The sequence below is a fragment of the Heloderma suspectum genome, chromosome 5 (genome assembly GCF_057233095.1).
Source record: "Heloderma suspectum isolate Gila_16-S chromosome 5, 16-S_ref, whole genome shotgun sequence".
Lineage (NCBI taxonomy): Eukaryota > Metazoa > Chordata > Lepidosauria > Squamata > Helodermatidae > Heloderma > Heloderma suspectum.
In genome coordinates this window covers 71,982,911-72,007,340 of record NC_139462.1, presented here as the reverse complement: position 1 = coordinate 72,007,340, position 24,430 = coordinate 71,982,911, and the positions used below count along the sequence as shown (strand labels likewise).

Genomic DNA, 24,430 nt, shown 5'->3' with positions numbered 1-24,430 from the left:
GGAATATGGTAATGGTGGCTGCCATTGCCGTATTGCCAGCACTGCAGAGCCGGAGTGCAGCTCCGCGAAATCCTCTGGATGCAGAGCTGCTCCGGAGGATTCCGGAGGGGAGGAAAGGATTGCCTCCCCCTGTGTGGACCCCTGTGGAAGGTAGGGGTTTCGTACATCCGTAAGAAGAACATGTCTCTGCCAAGACTTGTATTGGCAACTTGTTGTGCTGCATAAATGAGCTCCCTGTCATAGCCTTATAGCAGCAACTTGCTTGGAAGAGTGCCATATCTCCTGTTCTTCACTGAGCATACAGTTAATATACTCAGTTTTTGATTGATTTCCTGTATTAATAATAATGTAATCAGATTATCGGAAAGGAATGTGTTCATAAACAAAACAAAAAAAGGTTACATGGTCTTACCTACCTTCTTTGCCCTTCAAGTATTTTTAAGAGTCTTCTTCTGCAGTGCAATCCCCTTCTTAATTGCATGATTTTAGATATAGATATTTTATACAAACAGTACACACATTGCTTAAATCTGCAATTGATCTGAACGTTCCATCCTCACAGCTCTATAACTGCAACCTTGGAAATAGCATTTGTATCTTAACAGCTGATGAAGGTGAAAGCCGAAATGTTTTATTAGTTCCACTGAAATTTCTGTTTGTTAATCACAATTTCGTGTGCGTGCGCGTGTTTATTTATTTATTTGTGGCTGCATTGAGCTGTTGCTTTTCTACCACTTGTTCAACTCTACATATTCAGTTCAAACATTGTTCCTATTTATAAGGAACTTTCACAAATCTATGGTATCTGTAATTCTGGCAGTAACATTTTCCTTTCTTGTTGCTTAGGGAGAAGGCCTTCAAAAGATGTTTCTGTGGTGGATGCTTGTTTCTTTCCTTGGATGCACTGTATTGGATGCAGAAGGATGGCCAGCAAAAGAAGGATATGACTTCAGACCCTACCAGCCTCTCGTACGATTACGCCACAAGGTATCGTGGATCTGTCAGCACTATTTGCTTTTCTGTTCTAAATTTTGTTCCCAGGAATGGCAAAGAGTATTTTATTGAGGTATTATTTGGAACCATAACTTCTTGGTTATATATTTATAACACTGATCTGATTGCTTGGTGATGTGGCTTACAAAGTGGGGACTTTAGTAATTACAAATACTGAGGATTTCTTTTTAGAATGCAAGACTGGAGGGAGTTGTGCCTCATGTCACATAGATGCATATACAGCCTAAATCATGTCTATATTGAAGGTGGGATCATAAAACAGCAATAAAGCAAAAATTAGGAAAACAAGGATTGGGGTGGAAAAGGCTTTTCTTTAAATAGGTGTAAATTGCCCAGGTGTTGATGTAAGGACATACTACATTTTTGGCTGAAGACTCTGTGGATGGGCCACATTCATGCTTCTTGTTGGCACACGTTTTAATGCAGGACTGTGGTTCTTTTAGTGTAGTCTGCAGATTACTTTAATCACACAGAGGAATCTGAAGGTGACCAGATAAGAGATGTGCATCACTTCAAAAAGAATGCAGTGGGAAGAGAAATGGTGGTGGTGGTGGTGGGATTTTACTGAATTTCTCCAACAGGAGGAGAATTCTCCAGCAGTTTCTTGCTGGTGGGGCTCACCATTAGCAGTGGCAACAACACAGCTTCTTTCTTTTTTCCTAAGGTGTGTTTGTTTGTTTGCCAGTGCCATGGGCAGCTTGGCTACCATTTTGTATCCTCCACAAAGCACCAGACTTAGTGTTGTTCTGGGGCATTAGGTGTGTGTGGGTGGTGGTGGTGATGGAATGGCAGCTGACACTCAAAATAAATAACTAATATTGCTGGAGAATGTTCAGGGAAATTGGAGGAAGGAGTTGAGAAAAAGAAAAAGTATCAGAAAGGTTCTCAGAAAAAATGTTTCCTGATCTGAGAAATTTCAGCTCAGCTCTAGAACAGATATTCAGGCCTGTTCCTGGCATTAAGTGACACTGGTTTAGAATCTGTCAGACAAGAGAGCCAAATTATCATCCACACTACATGTTACAGACATTTTTAGGGGAAAGCCGTCATATGAAGGGCTGGTCCCAAACTTGGTTTGCCTTACCTTGTCTTGCCTTATTATGGTAAATAAATTTTAGATTAGCCACAATCCAGTGCAACATGCAATATGACTGAGAGAAAGAATGACTGACAAGCTTCATGAGCAGCAATGCAGAGTTCTCAGCTGAGAAGGAAAGTGTGTTAGTTACTTGTTATGGACTAAGCCCCAATTCTCTATCTTTCTGGTTTTTGTGGTCATGCTGGAGCAGATAGAATGGAAGAAATAAAAATGCGTATAATGGAAGACACTGAAAATAGTGATAAAGGCATGAGATTGGGGTGTGGGAGAAGCCAAGTGAAGTAGTGGTTACAGTGTTGAACCGGGGCTCGGGAGATTCAGAACTTTGGGAGTCACCGTTGCTGACTCTCAGCCTAACCTACTCACAGGGTTGTTGTAAGGATAAAAATGGAGAAGAGGAGGGTATACCTTGGGTTCTTTGCAAGAGTAAAAAAAGGCAGGATGATATCGTCATCATCAAAATACCATATGCTGGGTGGCTGGCTGTCAGGTGGGAAGAGTGAAGAGTTGTTCCTCTCTCCATAAGCCTCAGTGCAAAGCAAAGCACCTGTTTGCCCACTCTTGGATTGGCAGTCTGGGATTGGCAGTCCATTAGAGGCCAAACGGGATTTTTTTTGCTCCTGACCTGATTTGCTTTGGTAGGGAAATTTTGTTCCCCACCTATTTCATGCTGTTGGTCATGGGTGAAGCTGAGCTAGATGTTTGGCTCTGGTAGTTGGCCACTCACTAGCAGGTATACTGTGGGAAGAAAGAACATAGCAAGAGAATGGTGACCATTGTATTGGCCACCACTGGGGACCACCGTACTCAGATCAGTCGTCAAGGTTGAGTGGCATGAAGGATCTTAGATGGGGGTTCTCCTAGGGCACAGATAGCTTCATTGAACTCAAAGCCTCAATGGCTTGAGATGAATGATGATATCTGGAGGTCTCTCAACTCCTTGAAAGCATTGGAATCGTAAGGAGCAAGGATCAGATTGTGGCTGGTGCGAATGGAGGCAGGGTGAGATCACCCAATATGAACGAGAACAGGATATCGCCCTCCTGACCCCCATCTTACAAAGAAACACCTGCAGTGTGAAGGAGATTGGGATAGTGCTGGTAAAATCCTGTTGCAGGTAATTAGCTGTGGCCCTGCTTCATTCCACATAAAGCTCCATGTCTGTGTGGTTGCAGTGAGGACTTCTTCACACACCATGTAGAAAAGGTGAGTTTGGTTACTAAGTGACTCTTGGGTGACCACCATATCATGTCCTGACTTCGTTCCCATCTGGGGGTGCTTCCTTTCAACTTCAGTTGAAACTGAAACTTCCTTTCAACACACCACAACTTCAGTGTGGTGGTGTACAGAGGCCAACTGCCAAAAGAGTTATCCTTGTTCCAATATTTCTGGCCCTGACTGTAATACCATAGTCTGACGGTATATTTCATATTTTTTATTTCCTTTTTAAAAGGACAAAAATGTAGCATCTTTTAAAAAACAAGAAGCTACAAAAGCTTGTAGTTAAATAAAATCTCTTATTTAACCCCATTTCTAAAGAGTGGAAATACTAGGAAAGAAAAGATTGAGAGGAGAATGCATCTTCACCATTAGCCAACAGAACAGGATGTTTGTTATGTCTGAAAGATGTATCTTGACAAACCCATATAACATCCGAGAAGTAAAGATACAGGAATAGCACTGAAACATGTGGATTTTTTTTTTAAAATCAATTCCTACATGGGCTGACACCCTGGAGATCCAGTGCCCATCAGTACTGCGATTAATGGGCTAGACTGACCAATGGTCTGACTTGGTATAAGGCAGCTTCCTTTGCTCCAGTTTGTTTTCATGCTCAATTCAAGGTGCTGTTTTTTACCTATAAAGCCCTAAATGGTTTTGGCCCAGGAAATCTGAAAGACCGTCTCTTCTCATATGAGCCTGCCTGCAAATCATGGTCTTCTTCAGAGGCTTTGTTGTATATCCCACCACCAGGAAATAGCAGTTTGAGAGGTATGTGGGACAGGGCCTACTCTGTAGCAACACAACACCTAATTGTGGAACTTCCTCCCTAAGGAGGTCAGATTAGCTCCATCTTTGCCTAGTTTTATGTGGGCTGTAAAACTGCTCTGTTCCACATGGCTTTTATGGGTTTTAAACTCTGCTGTTTGGTTTGTTTTAAAGGTGGTTTTGATATTTTAATTTAGTTGCTTTGATATGTCATGTTTTTAAAGTTGTATATCACCTTGTGGGCCCTTCTGCGCAGAAAAACGATTCATATAGAAATAGATGGATAAATAACACAACATAATGCTTTGAGTTTTAAGCTGCAATTATTCATTCATTCAAGTTGCAATTCATAATGCAGAACCCAAGTTTCATTTTTGAAATGTTAAAATGAGTACCATTTAGGGCATACATTTATTGATAAAGTAGTAGAAAAAAATACATTTGGCTAGTGAGAATTCATACAATGTTATCTTAGTTCAAACACCAGTTGAGGAAATTTGTGAATGCAAGGATGGACATGAAGCTATGATCAGATACCCTTAGATTTTGCAAGTTACTCTTGATTCCTTAGGAACTGAAACATGGAAAGCATTTGTAAGGGCATTTCCACTTGGGAGTTATTTTGAATTGCTAATGACTTGTTGCAGATCATTTATTAATACTATTTCTCCCTCCTGAAATAGGTAGAAAGTACTTTTGGCATCCTTCTGAAATTTCTGTTGATGCCATTTACATCTTGTGTATACTATGTAAGAATTACTTCAAAGAAACAGGCATATGCCGTGAAATTTTCAGATTTGAGGGAATTTGAGGTTAAACTTAAAGAATTGCATCTGAACAGAATATTGAGCAGCCACCATGATTTCTTGATACAAACCAACAGATACAGAATGTACCTTGATGTGGTGGTATATGCATATTAGGATTACTAGTAAATGTGTTTTATGCAGAGAGAAGTTTAATAATAATAATAACAACAACAACAAGAAGTCATCATTATTTGGAGAAAGATTCATAAAAAAAACAAAAACAGAATTGTGCAAATTCTTTCAAGGCAGTGCCTCTGTGGTTAGGCTGTCGCTTGTCACAAAAAAACTGAGGGGGAAGCAGGAATGGCAGAAAACCTGAGGGAGGAGCAGGAAATGTCCCACCAAAGGTGCAGTACTGTGATTGCTGCCTTAGAGACCCTCCTTCTATAGATGCCTGCCCATCGAAATACATTTTGCAAACAATGGTAAGAAACCGAATCTTATTACTCAGTATTCTGATAAGTTACAGTGAATCATTGTAACACATATTTTGACTGTCTTGTTTCTGTGATTTCATCATTTACTGCAGGTATGGGGAACTGTTTGTGGGTTGGATGATTCTCCAACACGCCCTCTGTGGACTGAATGACACCAGGGGGTGGGGCTGGCTGGAGCAGAGCACTGCCTGGAGCAAAGACAGGTCCCTGACGAAGGTGCCAGCGGAAGGAGTGTTCCCCCAGCTGGCACCTTACCATGGTGACTTTACCTGCCCTGCACCTGCCCCGTTAGGGTGTCTTCTCAATTGGGAGGAGAAGTGGTGTGCAGGGGAATTGCTGCTGGTATCTCCAATCAGTGATCGGAGATCACTTCTCAGATTCCCCTCCCTGCTAGCCTTCAGGAGGTGGGGTTTGGGGGAAGGGGTGCCACCTCACTCTATGGGCCAGATGAGCCAGCCTGGTGGGCCACATTTGTCCTACAGACCAGAGGTTCGCCATCCTTGATCTACTGTATGTAGAATGCATGTTTGGATGACTCAAGGGAAAGTCATGCTAAGTTCTTTCATGCAGCTGTGCTATGTGGTTGGTCTAAGAAAGAAGGATTTGAGATTGCCACAGAGAACAATTTAAATTACCACTTTGGTTCAGAATGATGGTCTGCCCCACAGCAGGAGGTTAACTATCTAATGAAGAAATCCTATCCATGCTTACCAGGGTACAAGTCCCACTAAACTCAATGGGACTTACTTCAGTGTAAATATGAATAGGATTGTGCTCTAAAATTGTAATCCCATGAAGAAGTAGTTGTTAGTAAGTCCCTTTGAAAAAAGTGGATAAACATACTTAGGATCTGGCTGCAACATCGTACAATGTAAGATTCCTATAATAACAATTAAAAAAAATCAATACAAAGTATAGAACAACACATATAGCCAGCCTCAGCACGCAACTGCAGCAGTTCTAGGTTGTAGATGGAGGCATATTGACACACTGGCATGCCTCCTGCTGGATTTCTATATAAATAAATTAAAGATGGTCTGTCCAGTATACCTTTAATTGTGTAAAATTATCCTTTTATTCCAATTAGCGAAATGCAATCCTCTAGGTGAAGAAGAATTTGTATTGTACTAGAATCTGACACAATAGCATACTCTATGCAATTGGCCAGAGGCAAAATAAAATGCCAATATTGAACAATATTCATTAGGACATGTGAGTGATGCTGCTCTCTTTGCAAAGTACTTTAGGTTTGACTCGACCTTAAAGAATGTGCATTTCTTTTAAATACCTTTTGAAAAATTTTCCCCTCTGTGCTAGAGAAACAAACAGCTTTCTACAGAAAGACTGCTTTCCTTTTAACATCAGAATAAAAGTCCCGGGAGACACAACTCCCATTTTCAAGCTAGACAATTTTGCCTCTATTCCCACCAGGAGGGAAGAAACCAGATTGTTTGTAAAAGTTTATTTTCATTTGTAGATAAGTGCTTCAGAGACAAAAAATGATCCTCATGAGGATCTCTCATGCCAGTGTTTTAATAGCTGCACAAACTCAACAATCATAGGGAAATTAGGAAAAGATAACTTCAGATTTCTTTGAAAGGGAATGAATTACTTCATACTTTAGCTTCAGGCCCTGTTTACTTCTTTTTCAATAGGATGTAGATTTAAGTGAAACACTAAGTCTCAGTGCAGATTCACACGTCTTCATTTCTTAACCTAGGCTAAGAAATATGGAGTGCTCAGTGGGTTTTATCCCTCCCTTTCTGTGTGCATTCTTGCCTCCCTTTCGTTCTCAGCATTAATGATGGTGTAGCATTATATCTGTATAGGGGTTAATGGTAATCATAACTAACTTTTAAACAAGGTTTTTGAAAGCTGATTTACATACACTGATTAAAGCTAGATGTGATTAGGATTGACCTTGGTGTAGACATAATACTAAGTGAAGTTAATACTGAAAAGGGAGGGGGGAAATTCATGTAGGGGAAAGGAGGAAGGGTGGCTAGGAAGAGATGGGACATTCCCAATATATTAATTCCCAATATATTAATCTGATCTCTTGGATGAGAATCTAAGGGTCTGTCTGGGTTCCCCTTATGACTTGGACCCCCTGAACAACTCCTTAAAGATCTCTTGCCTCCTTAAGAGTCCCACCTTCCTCCTTTTACCTTCCCTTTTCCAGTAAAAAGATTTAGGCTGTAGACATGGGGTGACTAACATTCTAGATACAGGGTTTAACCACAACAGTTTACTAGAGAATTTAAAGCAAACAAATTACAACTAAAGCTATTTACAGAATAGACATGAGTGATACAAAGGCATTAAAAGAAAATGAAAGTTTGTTTATCCTAGCTGCCCTTAGACTTTTCTAGCCTGCTTCTTCCTGCTCCCTCTTAGCAGTCTGCTCTCACTTCAGGGTCTGGCAGTTTCTCTTTCAGTGGCTCTCTTTATATACCCTCCTCCTTCAAAACTGAAACTACTGCTTCAAAATACTGCTGAAACCACTGAGGAAATGGAACTTAAGTGGAGAAAAATGAAACTGACACTTAACCAGAGAAATGAAACTACTCCTTTCAGGGTTACCCCTCCCAACAGAAAACTCTAGGCCTCTCAGCCTGACCGTTTCCCTCTTTGCCTCTGTAGGTAGGGAAGGCGGAGAATTCCACCACGGACTCCAATGAGACCAGATTCTAAAGAATCCGGCCCCCCCGGAGTCCATGGCAGAATGGATCACTCACCTCCGCCTCCCCCCAGAATCTGTCCATGTCGGATCCGTGTCGGCATCGATCCTGTGGAGTCAGCCGCCTGCTCCACATCACTGCCAAATGTTGATACGGCCGGCGGCCATTGCCGTGCGATATCGCTGTAAGCAAGCCTCTGGATGCAAATGGCATAGTGGGTAGGGATGTTAGAGAATTCCACCACGGATCCCAGGGGGGCTGAATTCCAGTGAATTCGGCTCCCCAGAATCCATGGCAGAACGGAGCAACCTGCCCCACCACCCCGCGAAAGCCCCGCGAAACGGACCCTACCTGGCTGTGGCTCTGGCTCCGGCTTGGGCTCCGACAGTGGCTGCGGCGGCTCCGGCTGCTTCCGGGCTGCTGCAGACGCAAATGGCGTCCTGAGTAGGGGACACCATTTGCGTCCCTATGGTAGCCCGTGATAGGCTACGTAAATATTTACGAAGCCTACAAAGGCTAAAGCAGGGACGCAAGTGGCTTCCCCTACGCCATTTGCGTTCCCATTTTCTCTGTGATAGGCTACGTAAATATTTATGTAGCCTATTACGGGCTACCATAGGGACGCAAATGGTGTCCCCTACTCAGGACGCCATTTGCGTCCACAGCAGCCCGGCAGCAGCTGGAGGCCCCGCTGTGGGTTGGCCCGGCTGGCAGCTCCGTGGCTTGGCCATGGAGTGGAGCCAGCCAGGAAGGGTTTTGGGGGGAGGAACGGATCGCCTCCCCCCCACCGCGGATGTCCCTGGACGAAACCAGGTAAGTGTTTCGTACATCCCTAGTAGTGGGCGCCATTTGCAGCCATAAAGCTGGTAGATTAGCCTAAATGCAGGCAATTACAGCCGCAGTTAGGGTAACCTACCAGCTTTATGGCCGCAAATGGCGCCTACTATGCTATTTGCATCTGGAGACTTACAGCGATACAGCACGGTAATGGCTCCCAGCCGTATTGACATTAGGCAGAGATGCGAAACAGGCAGCCGGCTCTGCAGGATTGACGTGGAGTGGAGCTGGCCTGCCCTGGATGGATTCCAGGGGGAGGGACAGATTGCCTCTCCCTGTGGGCAGATTCCTCCGCGGAACGACAGGTAGGGAATCTGCCCATCCCTATCTGCAGGACTCAAACCTTCACAGGGTCAAATGAGATGTGATGTGGGAACTCTATCTTTGAAGCTCCTGCTGTCTTTACTTTCTGAGAAATCACCCACAAAGGTAGCATTTGGATTGGAGTCCAAGCACACGGGTAAAAGGGGATCCAACCCTTTGTTCCCAGGCCATGAGCTCAATTCATACACCCCATCTTCCTGTGCAGCTGTTTTCAGAAAGTAAAAGGCATTGGAAGCACACGGAGCTCCTACATCACACCTTGTTTGATCCTAAGGCTGCAGCCCTAACCTCTCCAGACAGTAAGTTCCATTTAACTTTGTAGTATTTACTTCCGATGAAACTTGCAAAGCATTTGTAATTTGTTTTATGTATTCATGTGTTTGTTTATTACAAGACTTTTATCTCAACTTCCCACTTAAACAGTGTTCAAAGGTGCCTTATACTTAAAAACAAAACAAGAAAATAGAGCTCCATCATAACAATCCCATAAAATGAGCTCAAAGATAGCTGGGCAGAACCATCACAAAACAAAACAGGGAGACTAGGGATGGACGAAAGTCCCTTACCTGTCCTCGAAGCTTGCTTCGTGGTGGTGGGGAGGCGCTTCGGTTCTCCCCCCGAAGTTCAGGCGAGGGGGGGGAGGCGCCCCGCCTCGCCCAGCTGAAATTCAGGCCAGGCGGGAGGTGCCCCATCCCTCGCCGGCGAAATTCAGGCCGGGTAGAAGCGCCCCATCTACCCGGCTGTGAAAAAACAAACAAAAAAACCCCACCCCCGTGATAGGCTATGTAATGATTTACGTAGCCTATCATGGCTAGATCTGCAAAGTCAGCCGTGATAGGCTACGTAAATCGTCACGTAGCCTATCACGGGTGACTTTGGGAAAAAAAAAAGCGTGTACACAAATGGCGGCCCCCATAGGGAGCCGCCATTTGCATTCCTTATTTGGTCCCTGTAGTCTACGTAAAGATTTACGTAGACTACGGCGAAAATAAGGGCAACGCAAATAGCGTTCCATTATTTTCGCCGTAGTCTACATAAATCTTTACGTAGACTAGATGTGCCAAAATAAGGAATGCAAATGGTGGCGCCCATCGGTAGGGATGGCGGAGAATTTCTCCCCGAAACTTCGGGGGGCCGAGCGCCAATGGGTTTGGCCCCCCCAAACAAGTTTCGGTGAGAAATTCTCTGCACCCCCCGCCCCCGCACCCCCCCCGGGACAGGACTTACCTTTGCCGACTGTCCCTCCCGGCGGCGGGTCCGGCCGGCGGTTCGGCGGGTGTTCGTGCGGGGCAGGAGCGGCAGCCGGTCTTTTGACCGGCTGCCGCCGCCGCCATTGCAATAAAAGAAAAAAAAAATGCCCCCGTGATAGGCTATGTGACGATTAACGTAGCCTATCACAGCTAGAACTGCAAAGTCAGCCATGATAGGCTACGTGAATCGTCACGTAGCCTATCACGGGTGACTTTAAAAAAAAAAAGCGCGTACGGATAATGGCGGCCCCCATAGGGAGCCGCCATTCCCATTCCTTATTTGGTCGCTGTAGTCTACATAAAGATTTACGTAAAGATTTATGTAGACTACAGCGACCAAATAAGGAACGCGAATGGCGGCTTCCTATGGGGGCCGCCATTTGCGTAAGCGCTTTTTTTTTTTTAAGTCACCCGTGATAGGCTATATGACGATTAACGTAGCCTATCACAGCTGACTTTGCAGATCTAGCCATGATAGGCTACGTTAATCGTCACATAGCCTATCATGGGGGCGTGTTTTTTTTTTAACTTTTGAGTTCGCGGCCGGGCGAGGTGAGGCGCCTCCTCCCCGGCCTGAATTTCGGCCGGGCGAGGCGGGAAGCCTCCCCCCCTGGCCTGAACTTCGCGGGGGGAGCAGCGAAGCGCCTCCCCCCCACCGCGAACAAGCTTCGAGGACAGGTAAGTGACTTTCGTCCACCCCTACCCACGGGCTGCCGCCATTTGCGTGCACGCTTTTTTTTTTTCAAAGTCACCCGTGATAGGCTACGTGACGATTTACGTAGCCTATCACGGCTGACTTTGGAAATCTAGCCGTGATAGCCTACGTAAATCGTTACATAGCCTATCACAGGTTTGTTTGGTTTTTTTTTTACTTTCCTTGTAATGGCGGCGGCGGCAGCTAGGGATGGCGGGGAATTTCTCCCCGAAACTTCGGGGGGCCGAGCGCCAACGTGTTCAGCCTCCCAAACAAGTTTCGGGGAGAAATCCGCCGCCCCCCCGCCCCCCGCCCCCCCGGGACGGGACTTACCTTCGCCGAATGTCCCTCCCGGCGGCGGGTCCGGCCGGCAGTTTGGCGGGTGTTCGAGCGGGGCGGGAGCAGCAGCCGGTCTTTTGACCGGCTGCCGCCTCCGCCATTCCAATAAAAGAAAAAAAAAAAAAGCCTCCGTGATAGGCTATGTGATGATTAACGTAGCCTATCACGGCTAGATTTCCAAAGTCAACCTTGATAGGCTACGTAAATCGTCACGTAGCCTATCACGGGTGACTTTGGAAAAAAAAAAGCGCGTACGTAAATGGCGGCGGCCCATGGGCGCCGCCATTTGCGTTCCTTATTTTGGCACGTCTAGTCTACATAAAGATTTACGTAGACTACGGCGAAAATAAGGGAATGCTATTTGCGTTGCCCTTATTTTCGCCGTAGTCTACGTAAATCTTTACGTAGACTAGACGTGCCAAAATAAGGAAATCAAATGGCGGTCTCCATGGGAGCCGCCATTTGCGTATGCGCTTTTTTTTTTTCAAAGTCACCCGTGATAGGCTATGTGACGATTTACATAGCCTATCATGGCTGACTTTGGAAATCTAGCCGTGATAGGCTACGTAAATCGTAACGTAGCCTATCATGTGTGTGTGTGTGTGTGGTTTTTTTTTTTACTTTTTTTTCGTGGCCGGGTAGACGGGGCGCTTCTACCCATCCTGAATTTCGCCGGTGAGGGATGGGGCGCCTCCCCCCGCCCTGAATTTCGGCCGGGCGACGCGGGGCGCCTCCCCCCCCTCGCCTGTACTTCGGGGGGAGAACCGAAGCGCCTCCCCCCCACCGTGAAGCAAGCTTCGAGGACAGGTAAGGGACTTTCGCCCATCCCTAATTGCACTGCATGTGTTTGACACATCAGTAACCATTTCTCTACCAGGTGCAGAGAAGCTCTTGAAAGTGATTTATTCACTTTTTAGTCTTTCCAATTAAAAGTGCAAAGTAATGAACTTCTACAATAGCTTGTATAAGTTACTTAATTTTCTGAATAGCTTCCTTTTTGCCATTGTTCTCCAAATCAGTCAATGTTATTGCTTCTAAAAAATCTATTTAATTTTTATGTAGGCAACGTTATAAACCATGTCCGCACATCAGTTAAAATGAGTCTAGCAGAACACAGAAACCTTCACCCCTTTGTTCATTGCAGCAGTATTAAACTTTATTGGCTAATTGTCCATTTCCCTTGTAATGCCAAATAATATGTTGCAGAAAGTTAACTTTCTGATAACCTTGCAATGAGTACTCAAAGAGTCTTTTAAATGTTGGTACACTTTTCCCCGAGATGTAAGTGAGGATGAGAATTCTGCCAGGAATATTGCTTACCTTGGTAGTGATCCACACATTTCTGCAGAATATCTGATTGGCCTAACAGATTTTGGGTGGTCACATTTGTCCCCCACATTTAATATTTTTAACATTATGCAGCCCCCAGGTATATTTATGTATGTGTGCGTGCGTTGCTGTGCATCACGCTGCTTCAGTGGCTTTGTTGCTTATAGGTGCTGCATATGCAGTTAGCTCAATAATCAGACATTTTAAAGGAGTTGGCATTGATTCCTTCCCCAGAGAAGCACTGAAGAAGAGAACAAAAGGAGACTCATTTCTCCCAGCTTGTTTTCACAAGCCAGGAGGAATAAGGATCTAATATCTACATGACTGCATGCACCAAACTATTGACATCTAGAAGATGAGATGAGCTGAAACATATGTTAGTAACTGCAACAAAAGGAAGCTAATGATACCTCCAGCTTGACTCTGCCCTAACTGTGGACATTACAGGCTAGCTAAAGGGGTGGGTGGGTGGCGGCACATCAGGCCATGTTGTACACACACACCTTTGTCCTCTAACTTCTTGCTGCCTGCGTGTTTTTATCTGCAAAATGCATTGCAGTATCATGTCACAGTGGACTGTAGACAGTTAACTCCATATTGACTGGACCTGAATATAGTAACCCAGTAAACACTTTGAACAACTGAAGTGGATGATACTGTGCAGATGCAAGACTGGTAGACAAAAATTCCTTCTTTGCACCATGGGGTACAACTTCAAATGGGTTCCATATCTTCCTAATTAAAATAAGGCTACAATCATATGCATTGAGCTCTTTGAGACTTACTTCCAAATCAAGAAGCATAAGGATGGGCTTCATATATTGTTTACTTAGGTTGTTTGGGAAAAAAACCCACAGCCCTTTATAAGACCTAAGATGGGGCTGACCCTATCATTAGGAAGAGTGAGCCGCCCCCTTCAGGCAGCAGATGCTGGGGGGAGGCAGCAAGTTGTTAGAGGATGCCCCCCCCCTTTAGCTAGTTCACTACTTTCAGGTGTGGTGGAGGATGCTGTCCCATCACCAGTGTTGAAGTAAGATTCAAATGGCAGTCTGGCAAAATTCTGAAGGTGGAATAAGCGCATCTTGTGCTTCGGCTTAGGCAGCAAAATACTGTATCTAGGGCAGGCGCTGACCCAAGTTGCTTTGTACATTAAGTAAAATATGTCTGGATCTGAATTTTTTTACCACAGATACAAAGGTCTTGCATGCAGACCATTCACTGAAGCTGTGTTAAAGAGCTGTTATACAAGAGGAAGCTTTGTATCCCCTCCTTCCTCAACACACACTTTGGTCCTAATCCTAGATATATAAATGCCCCTATCCCACCATCCCACAGTAATGCCACAGTTCACTATGCTATACAGTTGGCATGCCTTATTCTAACAACACTTATTGGGATTAGACTATTGTCTTGCCTTTTGTCCCTTCCTTAAATGAATATATTTTATTATTATATTGTTTTAGAAGACAGAATCCCTATCCCACTATTTTCTTCCCTTAAGTTGTTGTTTTAAACACTGTTTCCTTCCAGTAGCAAAGATTCCTATTCATACTTCATTTATTTCCTTTGGAGATGGGAGTGGCTGTGTAAGAAGGTCTAGTTCCTCACAGAAGTTGGAGAGTGACTTTGCTAACTTCTTTTATCTCCCACTGTCAATTTGAGACCTCTTTGGGAGTGTGTAGAATCCCTCAGTATCCAGTATTTTGGATCCTTGATTGTATTTATCTAAGGAGCCTCAGGTATTAATTGATGGAGCCATCTTGGACCCCCAGCAAATGTACATTTTCATGGCTTGACTGGTTTTCCAAACTTCTAGTCTTAAAGGTGAATGCTTTTCTTTCTTTGGTTGCTGTTAACATTCTCTTGTAAGTTTAACCATTTTCATTCCCTGTTCCGTAAACTCTCTGTCATCCAGAACTAGCAGCTGGCCTCTTCGATTCACATTGGATTTTAATATAAAAAGTAAACCCTGCTGACTAACTTGTTCCAAATATAGCACTGACTCCTTGCTAGGGAATCAAATTTAACACCCAGTGCCTTTCAATAAGAAATTGTTCTTGTTCTGGTTGGAGCTTGTGAAAATAATGTTTTTAAAAGAACGCTTGTCCTTTGCCTGAACAAACTATTCCATTTACTTTGTCTTTTCCACTTGAAGAATATTGTGGCATGTAGATGCTACAATGTAGTAGCTTTCAAGTATTCAGAAAGCCATCTAGAAATAAGGTTCTCATTTTAATCAGTCTTCTTTTTCTTACTTCTTGCCTGCTAGGTTTATTGAATGAGACAAAAAAGCAGCTTTATGTTGTGAAATGGCTCCTACATATAATTCTCTTTTCATATATGCCCTACTCCCACGTCCGGCTTGCCTGGCTGCGTGTGTGTGTGTGTGGGGGGGCATTGCGGGCGGGTGGGGTGAGAGGACGTGGAAGGCTGCCATTGCAGGAACCCCTGTGGTACCACTGGGGAGGGGAGGAGTCGGAGAGGTGTTTTTACTCTCTGCACCACTCCCAACAGCCTCTAGTTCGAGCAGCTCCCTCCTGCCTGCCCTTAAGCAGTGTGGGTTCCAACTGGATGCCCTTTTGGGGGCCATGTAGGAATTTTTGGCTCACAGTCTGATTGGCCTGGGCTGTGCATCTTTTCACCTACTTCATACTGTTAATGGGGTTGGGTGAGTCCTTTGGGTAAACGTGGTCTAATTCTTGTTTAGTGTAGGTAGGGATATACGAAAGTGACTTACCTGTTCGCGGATGTGATTTGCGGTGGAGGGGAGGCACTCCGTCCCTCCCCCCAGAATCCTCAATGGGGGGGAGGCGATCTGGTCCTCCCCCCCAGAATCCTGCCTGGCCGGCTCCACTCTGCAGCGACTCTGTGGAGCAGCCGGCCAGGGCCGTCCGTGGACGGGCTGCTGCGGATGCAAATGGCGGCTGCCGTAGCGGCTGCCATTTGCGTCCAGCGAGGCTGCTGTGATAGGCTACGTAAGTATTTACGTAGCCTATCACGCCAAGCCAAAAAAAATAAAAAATAAAAACCAGCGTACGCAAATGGCGACAGCTATGGCGGCCACCATTTGCGTTCCCTATTTTTCGCCATTCTAGCATACCGAAATATTTACGTAGGCTATTACGGCGAAAAAAAGGGGAATGCAAATAGCGTAGTGGGCGCTATTTGCGTTCTTTTTTTTCTTGCTGTAATAGCCTACATGAATATTTACATAGGCTAGAACGCCGAAAAAAAAGGAACGCAAATGGCGCCCACTACACTATTTGCGTTCCCCTTTTTTTCACCGTAATAGCCTACGCAAATATTTATGTAGGCTAGAACGGCAAAAAATAGGGAACACAAGCTACCGTAGCCGCCACCATTTGCATACGCTGTTTTTTTGGGGGGAGGTTAGCCATGATAGGCTGCGTAAATACTTACTTAGCCTATCACAGCTGCAAGGACACCAATGGCGGCTGCAACAGACCATTTGCGCCCGGCCAGGAGACCAGCCGCTGGCGCAGCCACCACTGCTTCTGAATCCGCCGCATCTGCCCCAGGTAAGTTCTGTCCCGGGGGGATTCCGCGGGGGGGCGGGGGGCAGGAGGCCGTTCTGCAACGGATTCCAGGGGGCTGGATTCTAAAGAATCCAGCTTCACTGGAATCCGTGGCGGAATTCTCTGCCATCCCTAAGTATAGGTCACATTTCAGATGGTGGCTAGGATGGGCAAGGGGGAATGAGTTTAGGGAGGGTGAGCATTCAGAGGCACTGTTATGGTGACAGGTGACGCCTGAGGCCTCCTGAATGGGTTTTGCAGCGTGGTGGGGGGATAAGGGTTGCCTGGGAGACTGACTCACCTCACTCACCCAGGAGCTTTGCAGCCTGGGAGGGGGGAAAGGGGAAGGTCTACTTCCCCCATAAGGGGTAGTCCTGAGGGGTGGCAATGCTGTATGTTTTTGCCCATTATAGTGCCAGCTGGCACAGTTCAGTGCCCATCCTAGGTTTTTCCCTTTGCAGATATTTCAATTAATGTGGCCCAATTTCAGTCCAAGCACTTGCACCCGTCTCTTTATTGCCCATCTCCACTCTAGGGATGTACAAAAGTGACTTACTTTTCACGGATTATGTTGATGGTGGGGGGGGAGGCGTTCCGTCCCTCCCCCCAGAATCCTGGCTGAGGGGGAGGTGCTCCGTTCCTTCCCCCGGAATCCTCTAACGGCCGGCTGTGCTCCGCGGCAGCTCCACGGAGCAGCCAGCCAGGCCCGGCTTGGCCAGGCCAGAGCTGTCCGCAGCTGGATTTCCGGCTGCGGAGGGCTCTGGGTAAAAACAAAAAAAACAAAAACAACACCCGTATGCAAATGGCAGTGGCTACGGCCGCCACCATTTGCGTTCCTTCTTTTGGGCCATCTTAATCTTCGTAAATATTTACGTAGACTATGACAGCGAAAATAAAGGGGAACGCAAATAGCGTAACGGGTGCTATTTGTGTCCCCTTTTCATTCACCGTTTTAGCCTACGTAAATCTTTACGTAGGCTAAAACGGCGAATCAAAAGGGGATGCAAATAGCGCCCGCTACGCTATTTGCGTTCCCCTTTATTTTCGCCGTCATAGTCTACGTAAATATTTACGTAGATTAAGATGGTAAAAAGAAGGAATGCAAATGGAGGTGGCCGTAGCCGCCACCATTTGCGTACGCGTTTGTTCTTTTTTAAAACCCACCCCCAACCATGATAGGCTACATTTTTTTTAAAACCTAGCCATGATAGGCTACGTAAATCTTTACGTAGCCTATCACGTCTTTTTTTTTTTCCCCACAAGCCTGGAAATGGTGGCAGTGGCAGCCGGTCGGAAGACCGGCCACCGGAGCCGCCGCTGGAGCCGCCGCCGCCCGGAAGATCCTCTCCAGGTAAGTCTCGTACCAGGGGGGATCCGCGGGGGGGTGGGGGGATGGCAGTCCATTCCGCCACAGATTTCGGGGGGCCGAATGCACTGACATTCGGCCTCACCGAGATCCGTGGTGGAATTCTCTGACATCCCTACTCCACTCGCTAAACTCTCCTTGAATGTTGCTGTTGTTATAGTGGTGTTACACAGAACTGTCAAGTTCCTGCCCTACATGTAAGCCACCATTTCAGAATATTTATGGCTTATTCGTAATATATTAAAAACTGTCATAAGTAGAAAACTTACTCTGAACTGAGTTTGACCATAGTTTTGAAGTCAGAATTGTGAATCTTCAATCACTTCTGCCCTCAGTTTCAAAAAATGTTTCTATGAGGAAAAAAGGAAGACTTCTGGAGGCATCGAAGAAAATCATAAAGTATGATTTCAAGAGGAAAAGAAATGAAAAATGAGGATGCATATGTTATTTATGGAAATAGAGAGTGGACAACAGGAAGGCCTGGCGTGCTATGGTCCATGGGGTCACGAAGAGTCTGACACGACTTAACGACTGAACAACATGGTATAGCTGTGTTATTTTGTCATTCCCACAAAACTGAAATTGCTGTGGAGAGTAATTAGGGGCTACAATGAGCGCATCAGGCATCAGTGTCCTATTTTCATTTCTATATTTCATAATTAAAATTCTGTGAACCCGTGATTACACTGTGGACACAAAAAGCCCTTTGATGGCTCGATATTTGCCTCCACAGACATAGCAAAATGAGTTGTCCATACTTCATTATCTTAAATCTGCTTGTGAAATCTGCCAGAGCTGGGCTGGAAAAGGGGAGGTAGTAAATGCCTCCTTGAAGGAGGGTGAGGTCCCCGCAGCTTTGAAAGAAGCAGTGGTAAGTCTCTTGTTGAAGAAACCACATCTAGATCCTATGGTTTCAGATAACTTCCACCCAGTATCAAATTTGCCATTCTTGGTCAAGGTACTAGAGGATGTGGTGGCCTCACAACTCCAAGTGGTATTGGATGATACTGATTAAATAATCAGATCCATTCCAATCAGGTTTCAGATGTGATTATAGGATGGAAACAGCCAAGATGGCCCTAGTTGATGATTTATGCTGGGGAATGGATTGGGGGAGTGCAACCCAGTTGGTTCTTCTGGACCTCTCAGTAGCTTTCTATACCTTCAACCACAATTTTAAAGTGGTTCTGGTCCTTCCAGGAGGGGTGGTCTCAGAAGATGGTGCTGGGGTTGTCCATGCCATGGCCTGTGGGGTGACCACAGGTGAGAGGGCCTTCTCTGCTATGGCCCCACACCTCTGGAATAAGTTGCTGTCAGGGGTCCACCATGATCTAACACTGTAGACTCTTAAGAAGGCCTTGAAAATATTTTATTTTATGCTGGACTTCTCCTAATGTTTGCTTTTGTTGCTCTTTTTCTTGCTGGTTTTCTTGCTGTTTTAATTATATTCTTACTGTTTTTATCATTTTTAATATCATGCTGGTTTTATATGTTTTATTGCTGTATGCCGCCTTGCAGGGGCTTCTGCCACGAAAGGCGTCCAAGAAATATTTTAAATAAATTAAACAAATAAGATTTAAAGATAGCAGCTCTACCGGCATAGCTGTCTGAAGAGGTATCCAATACTATACCCAATGGCTGGCTCTCTGGACACACTTTAACAGTAGATTCCATCCTTCTCTTCCAAATAGGTGTATGGATATAAACATACTACAGAGGCCCTTAGCCTAAAATATATCTATGAGCCATATAACACAGAAACATATTTAGAGGCAAAAGTTGCTGCTGTGGTGGATAGGATGACCTAGATGCAATCAAGCACCACTGTAATGAGATGGTTGTATACATTTAAGTTTGGATTAAAAACCCTTGTACAAATTGATTCTTTGCAGTTGATGAATCTCAGGTTAACAACCCTCAGACAGCCTTTGTAACTTGGTTATCTGAAAAGGCCCTAAATGGTTCCCTTCGAGCTCTGCTTCCAAATTGGCTTTAGAAATGGCAAGGAACCATATTTATTCTTCCTCTCATAGTCTTAATCCTCACCAGTACAGATTTTGTATACTTAGTTAACCAAGTATAAATGCAATAAATTATTGGTGTAATTGTTAGTTGATATCAAAACATGGTTGCATAATGATGTGTTAGCTGCTAATTTGAGCTGCTAATTACAGTTCTTGTACCTGAATTCACGCTCCCTATTCATTAAAAGAAAATAATAATGAAAAGTATGAAAATAAAATCTGTGTGTGTCCATGAAATCCAAACAAGAAGAATTAATATCATGCCAGTGGATACACAGTGGAAAAATGACCCATAATGAAGGTGGTAATTTTTATAAATAAATCTTGGCATTTTATCAATGATCTAAATGTCTGTAATAAATCTTTCTGTCAAAGTGCTACATTACTGCTACTATATAAAACTGTATTTTCAATCCTTGTCTCCTAAAATTGAGTTATAAGCTCATACTGGAATTCATACATTTTCTGAAGTTCTCCTTTCCAGATCAATACCCTAGGGTCATCTTAAGTGTGATTTTGACATTCAGAGTCACATGCTCATTAAAAATTAAACTAAAAATAATAATCCAAAACTCGAATTTGAAATGTGATTAAGAGACCAATCCTAAATTGGAGGGAGAGTGAAGCTGAGGAATCTCCACCACTTCCAAAACCCTGCCTGCTTCCATTGCCCAGGGCAGGGAGTGGAAATGGACTCTGGCAGATCTTTTTTTCTAAAAAGCCTTACAGTTGGTTTCAACAGGGGCCCCAGTCCTGGAACCTTATGGGAGAATGGTGTGGCTTTGGCTTCAGTGGATACAGAGCCTCCACTGTCCTGCTCCCAGGACACCCGATTTCAGGGCCTACCACTGTCTACCACCAGCAGAAACACCACCAGTGGCAGGTGTGGTCTCCAGGGCAGATGAACTTCTTTCCATTGGCAAGCAGGCACCTCCCCACCACCCCATCCTAACCCCTTTTGGACAGCTGTTTGAGGCAGTTAGGATTGCTCTGTAAATAGTTAGCAGGGGTGGGGGACTATTTAGGCTGCAGTCTTGCATTATCTGAGAGTAACCTCATGGAACTCAGTGGGACTTACTACTGGGTAGATATGAGTTGGATTGCACAGTTAACTATTTAATGCCTAAAGCAACCACTACAACAGTCTCTAAGGGTCTACTCCAGACTAAATTATTTTCTGTCTGATATCCAGTGTATCTAGTACTGATCCATGGTGCTTTCCTGCAGACTGCATTTCCTACAGATGAATAATGTTGTTTACAAGTGAAACAAAAAGGTATTGGGAATGGGATTGCCAGAGCACCGATTTCATCGCAGGGTGCAGAAATTCTAGTTTCATCATATGGGATACTTGGGATAGCTATTAAATTAAGAATGACACAAGTCAAATGTCGAAAGAGTAGATTGATAGCCTCCTGTAATTTCAAAATGTGTTTGCTTTTCATCATATTGTGTGCTTGCTCCCTGTTATGAGTGTTAGTGGAGCTGTTCAAAATAGAGTAGAAATATACAGCAACTATACTCAGGGGCTCAATTTGGAGGGGTTAAAAACTGAAAGACAAGTTTCCAAGGCATCAGAAAATTCCCAGTGCACAAATTAAACAGTGAATGGAAAAAATACATGACAACAGCGGATCAAAAAAACAAAGACATCATTGGAAATGACGAGAGTGTGTCGGGAATCTAAAATCAATACAGTAGTAATCATTGCAGAAAGTGCAGCAGGTGTGACAGGTGTTCTGAAATACTGTGGAAAAGAACTGAACGTGATGCTAAAATAGATAAGAAATACATATTTTAAATGGATGTGGGTTATCTTTCATGCATGTATTCTGCCCATTCGCCATGCAGTTTAAGACTTGTTTAATGTCATTACAATGCAGCAATATTTTTGTAAATAGATAAAAAAAATCTACAAAATTGCACCCAAAGTGAAAACAAGCAAAATGCATGTTAGCAGTCTGTATTTTTAAAGGAACTGCTTAACACATATGTACATTTTGACAATTTATGTATTTCACTTGTTGCCAAAACAAAACAAAAAACAAAAACCTGTTCTCAGTTGTTGTATGACAAAAGAAAATCTTTCAGCTCTCAATCTTACATATTGCTGAATTATTTTAGCTATGTTGGGAAAATCAACCAAACTGTCCAACAGTGGTTCAGTGAATTACTTCGTGGGATTGACATAAATATCACAAAAGAGCACATACTGGTAAATGTTCTCCATCATCAGAGTTCCACAAATACCAAGACATTTGACTGAAAGGGTGTTCCTGTACTTTCCCTCGAGATACTGGGTTGTGTCTCTCAAGGTATTAGGTTGGGTTATGCATTGGCTTTGTACTAGCAGAAAATGCTTCTGCTCACACAGAGTGAAGCTCCTGATTTTCACCAGTTTTCCTACCTGCAGCCCTCCGTGGCATATTCCGTACAGTTTCAGTGTGTCCCCCAACTATCAAGAAAAGCTTTGGGGGATATGGAAAAGTGCATATTTCTGTGTGTATTTTTCAGAAGCAAGCACTTTTCCTATTGGCGAAAGCATAAAAATGCTTTAAAAAAAAAAACAATCACAAATTCAGGAATTTGTGAACATTTCTAGTAGGGGTGGACGAAAGTCACTTACCTTTCATCGAAGCTTGTTCGCGGTGGGGGGGAGGCACTTCGCTGCTCCCCCCACGAAGTTCAGGCCGGGGGGGAGGCTTCCCGCCTCGCCCCGGCTGAAATTCAGGCCGGGGGGGAGGCTTCCCGCCTCGCCCTGGCCGCGAACTCGAAAGTTTTTATTTTTTTTTAAACGCCCCCGTGATAGGCTACGTGACGATTAACGTAGCCTATCATGGCTAGATCTGCAAAGTCAGCCGTGATAGGCTACGTTAATCATCACGTAGCCTATCACGGGTGGCTTTTAAAAAAAAAAAGCGCGTACACTAATGGCGGCCCCCATAGGGAGCCGCCATTCCCGTTCCTTATTTGGTCACTGTAGTCTACGTAAATCTTTACGTAGACTACAGCGACCAAATAAGGAACGGGAATGGCGGCTCTCTATGGGGGCCGCCATTATCCGTATGCGCTTTTTTTTTTTTAAAGTCACCCGTGATAGGCTACGTGATGATTTACGTAGCCTATCATGGCTGACTTTGCAAATCTAGCCATGATAGGCTATGTTAATCGTCACGTAGCCTATCACGGGGGCATTTTTTCTTTTCTTTTATTGGAATGGCGGTGGCAGCAGCCGGTCGAAAGACCGGCTGCCGCTCCCGCCCCGCACGAACACCTGCCGAACCGCCGCCCGGACCCGCCGCCGGGAGGGACATTCGGCGAAGGTAAGTCCCATCCCGGGGGGTTGCGGGGTGTGTGTGGAGGATTTCTCCCCGAAACTTGTTCGGGGGGCTGAACACATTGGCGCTCGCCCCCCCGAAGTTTCGGGGAGAAATTCTCCGCCATCCCTAATTTCTAGGCAAAAAGCATTCCTGCTCATGTTTGTGTTCAGGATTGTGACTGAGGCATTTTTGCAAGATTTGCGAACCAAACTAAAATTCTCATCTAACACTATAGTAGGGATGGATGAAAGTCCCTTACCTGGTCCCGCAGCTTTTTTCGGGGGGGGAGATGCTCTGGTTCTCCCCCCGAAATTCTTGGCGGGTGGCGAGGCGCCCTGCCCCTCCTGGCCGAAATTCTGGCCAGGGGGGAGGCGCCCAATCCCTCCCCACCAAAATTCTGGATGGGGGGGAGTGCCCCGTTGCCCCGGCCGCGAAAGAAAAAAGTAAAGTGTAAAAAAAACAACAACAGCGTGATAGGCTATGTAAAGATTTACGTAGCCTATCACGGCTAGATTTTCAAAGTCAGCTTTGATAGGCTACATAAATCTTTACATAGCCTATCACGGCTGACTGGAAAAAAAAAGCGCATACGCAAATGGCGGTGCCCATGGGCGCCACCATTTGCCTTCCTTATTTGGGCACGGGTTGGCTACGTAAAGATTTATGTAGACTACGGAGAAAATATTTGCGTTGCCCTTATTTTCGCCGTAGTCTATCACGTGGTTCTTGGTTTTTTTTACACTTTACTTGGAAATGGCGGCGGCGGCAGCTGGTCAGAAGACCGGCTGCTGCCGCCATCAAACCGCCGCCAAACCGCCACTGGGACCTGCCGCCGCGAGGACATTCGCGCGAGGTAAGTCCCATCCCGGGGGGTGTCGGGGGAGTGTTGGAGAATTTCCCCACCAAGTTCGGGGGGCCGAATGCGTTGGCATTCGGCCTCCCGAAGATTCATGGAGAAATTCTCCGACATCCCTACACTATAGTGGACTTGCTGAGGAATAGGAACAAGGTCCGCATTTGCACTAACACTCTAGTGCAATTTGGTGCAAGCATAAAGGTCTGCTAGCACTTCACAGTGTGAGGGTAGGGAGATTTAAATGTTGCTAAGCTGAACATAGACTGGGGCTGTTAGAGTGAAATAAATATTAGTAGAGTTGTGTGCCCCTTCATGGATCACTGCCTTGTTGTGGCGAAGGGGCTTGCGTAACTCAGTGAAGCCATAAGCTATTCCGTGCAGGGCCACCCAAGACGGACAGGTCATGGCAGAGAGTTCTGACAAAATGTGGTCCAGTCCACTGCAGAAGGAAATGGCAACCCACTCCAGTATTCTTGCCAAGAAAACCCCATGGAACGTATCACAAGGCTAAAAGAGATGATGCCGG

General features: G+C 45.0%; 1 protein-coding gene across 1 annotated transcript in view; it reads left to right on the top strand.

Moving 5' to 3' along the window:
* Positions 1-24,430, top strand: part of FSTL5 (follistatin like 5) — a 683,196-nt gene that overhangs the window by 48,605 nt on the left and 610,161 nt on the right. Inside the window, exon 2 of the mRNA XM_084856378.1 lies at positions 847-987. Coding sequence (XP_084712504.1) covers positions 865-987 — 123 coding nt within the window. The 5' untranslated portion in view covers positions 847-864. The remainder of the gene's footprint in view (positions 1-846; positions 988-24,430) is intronic.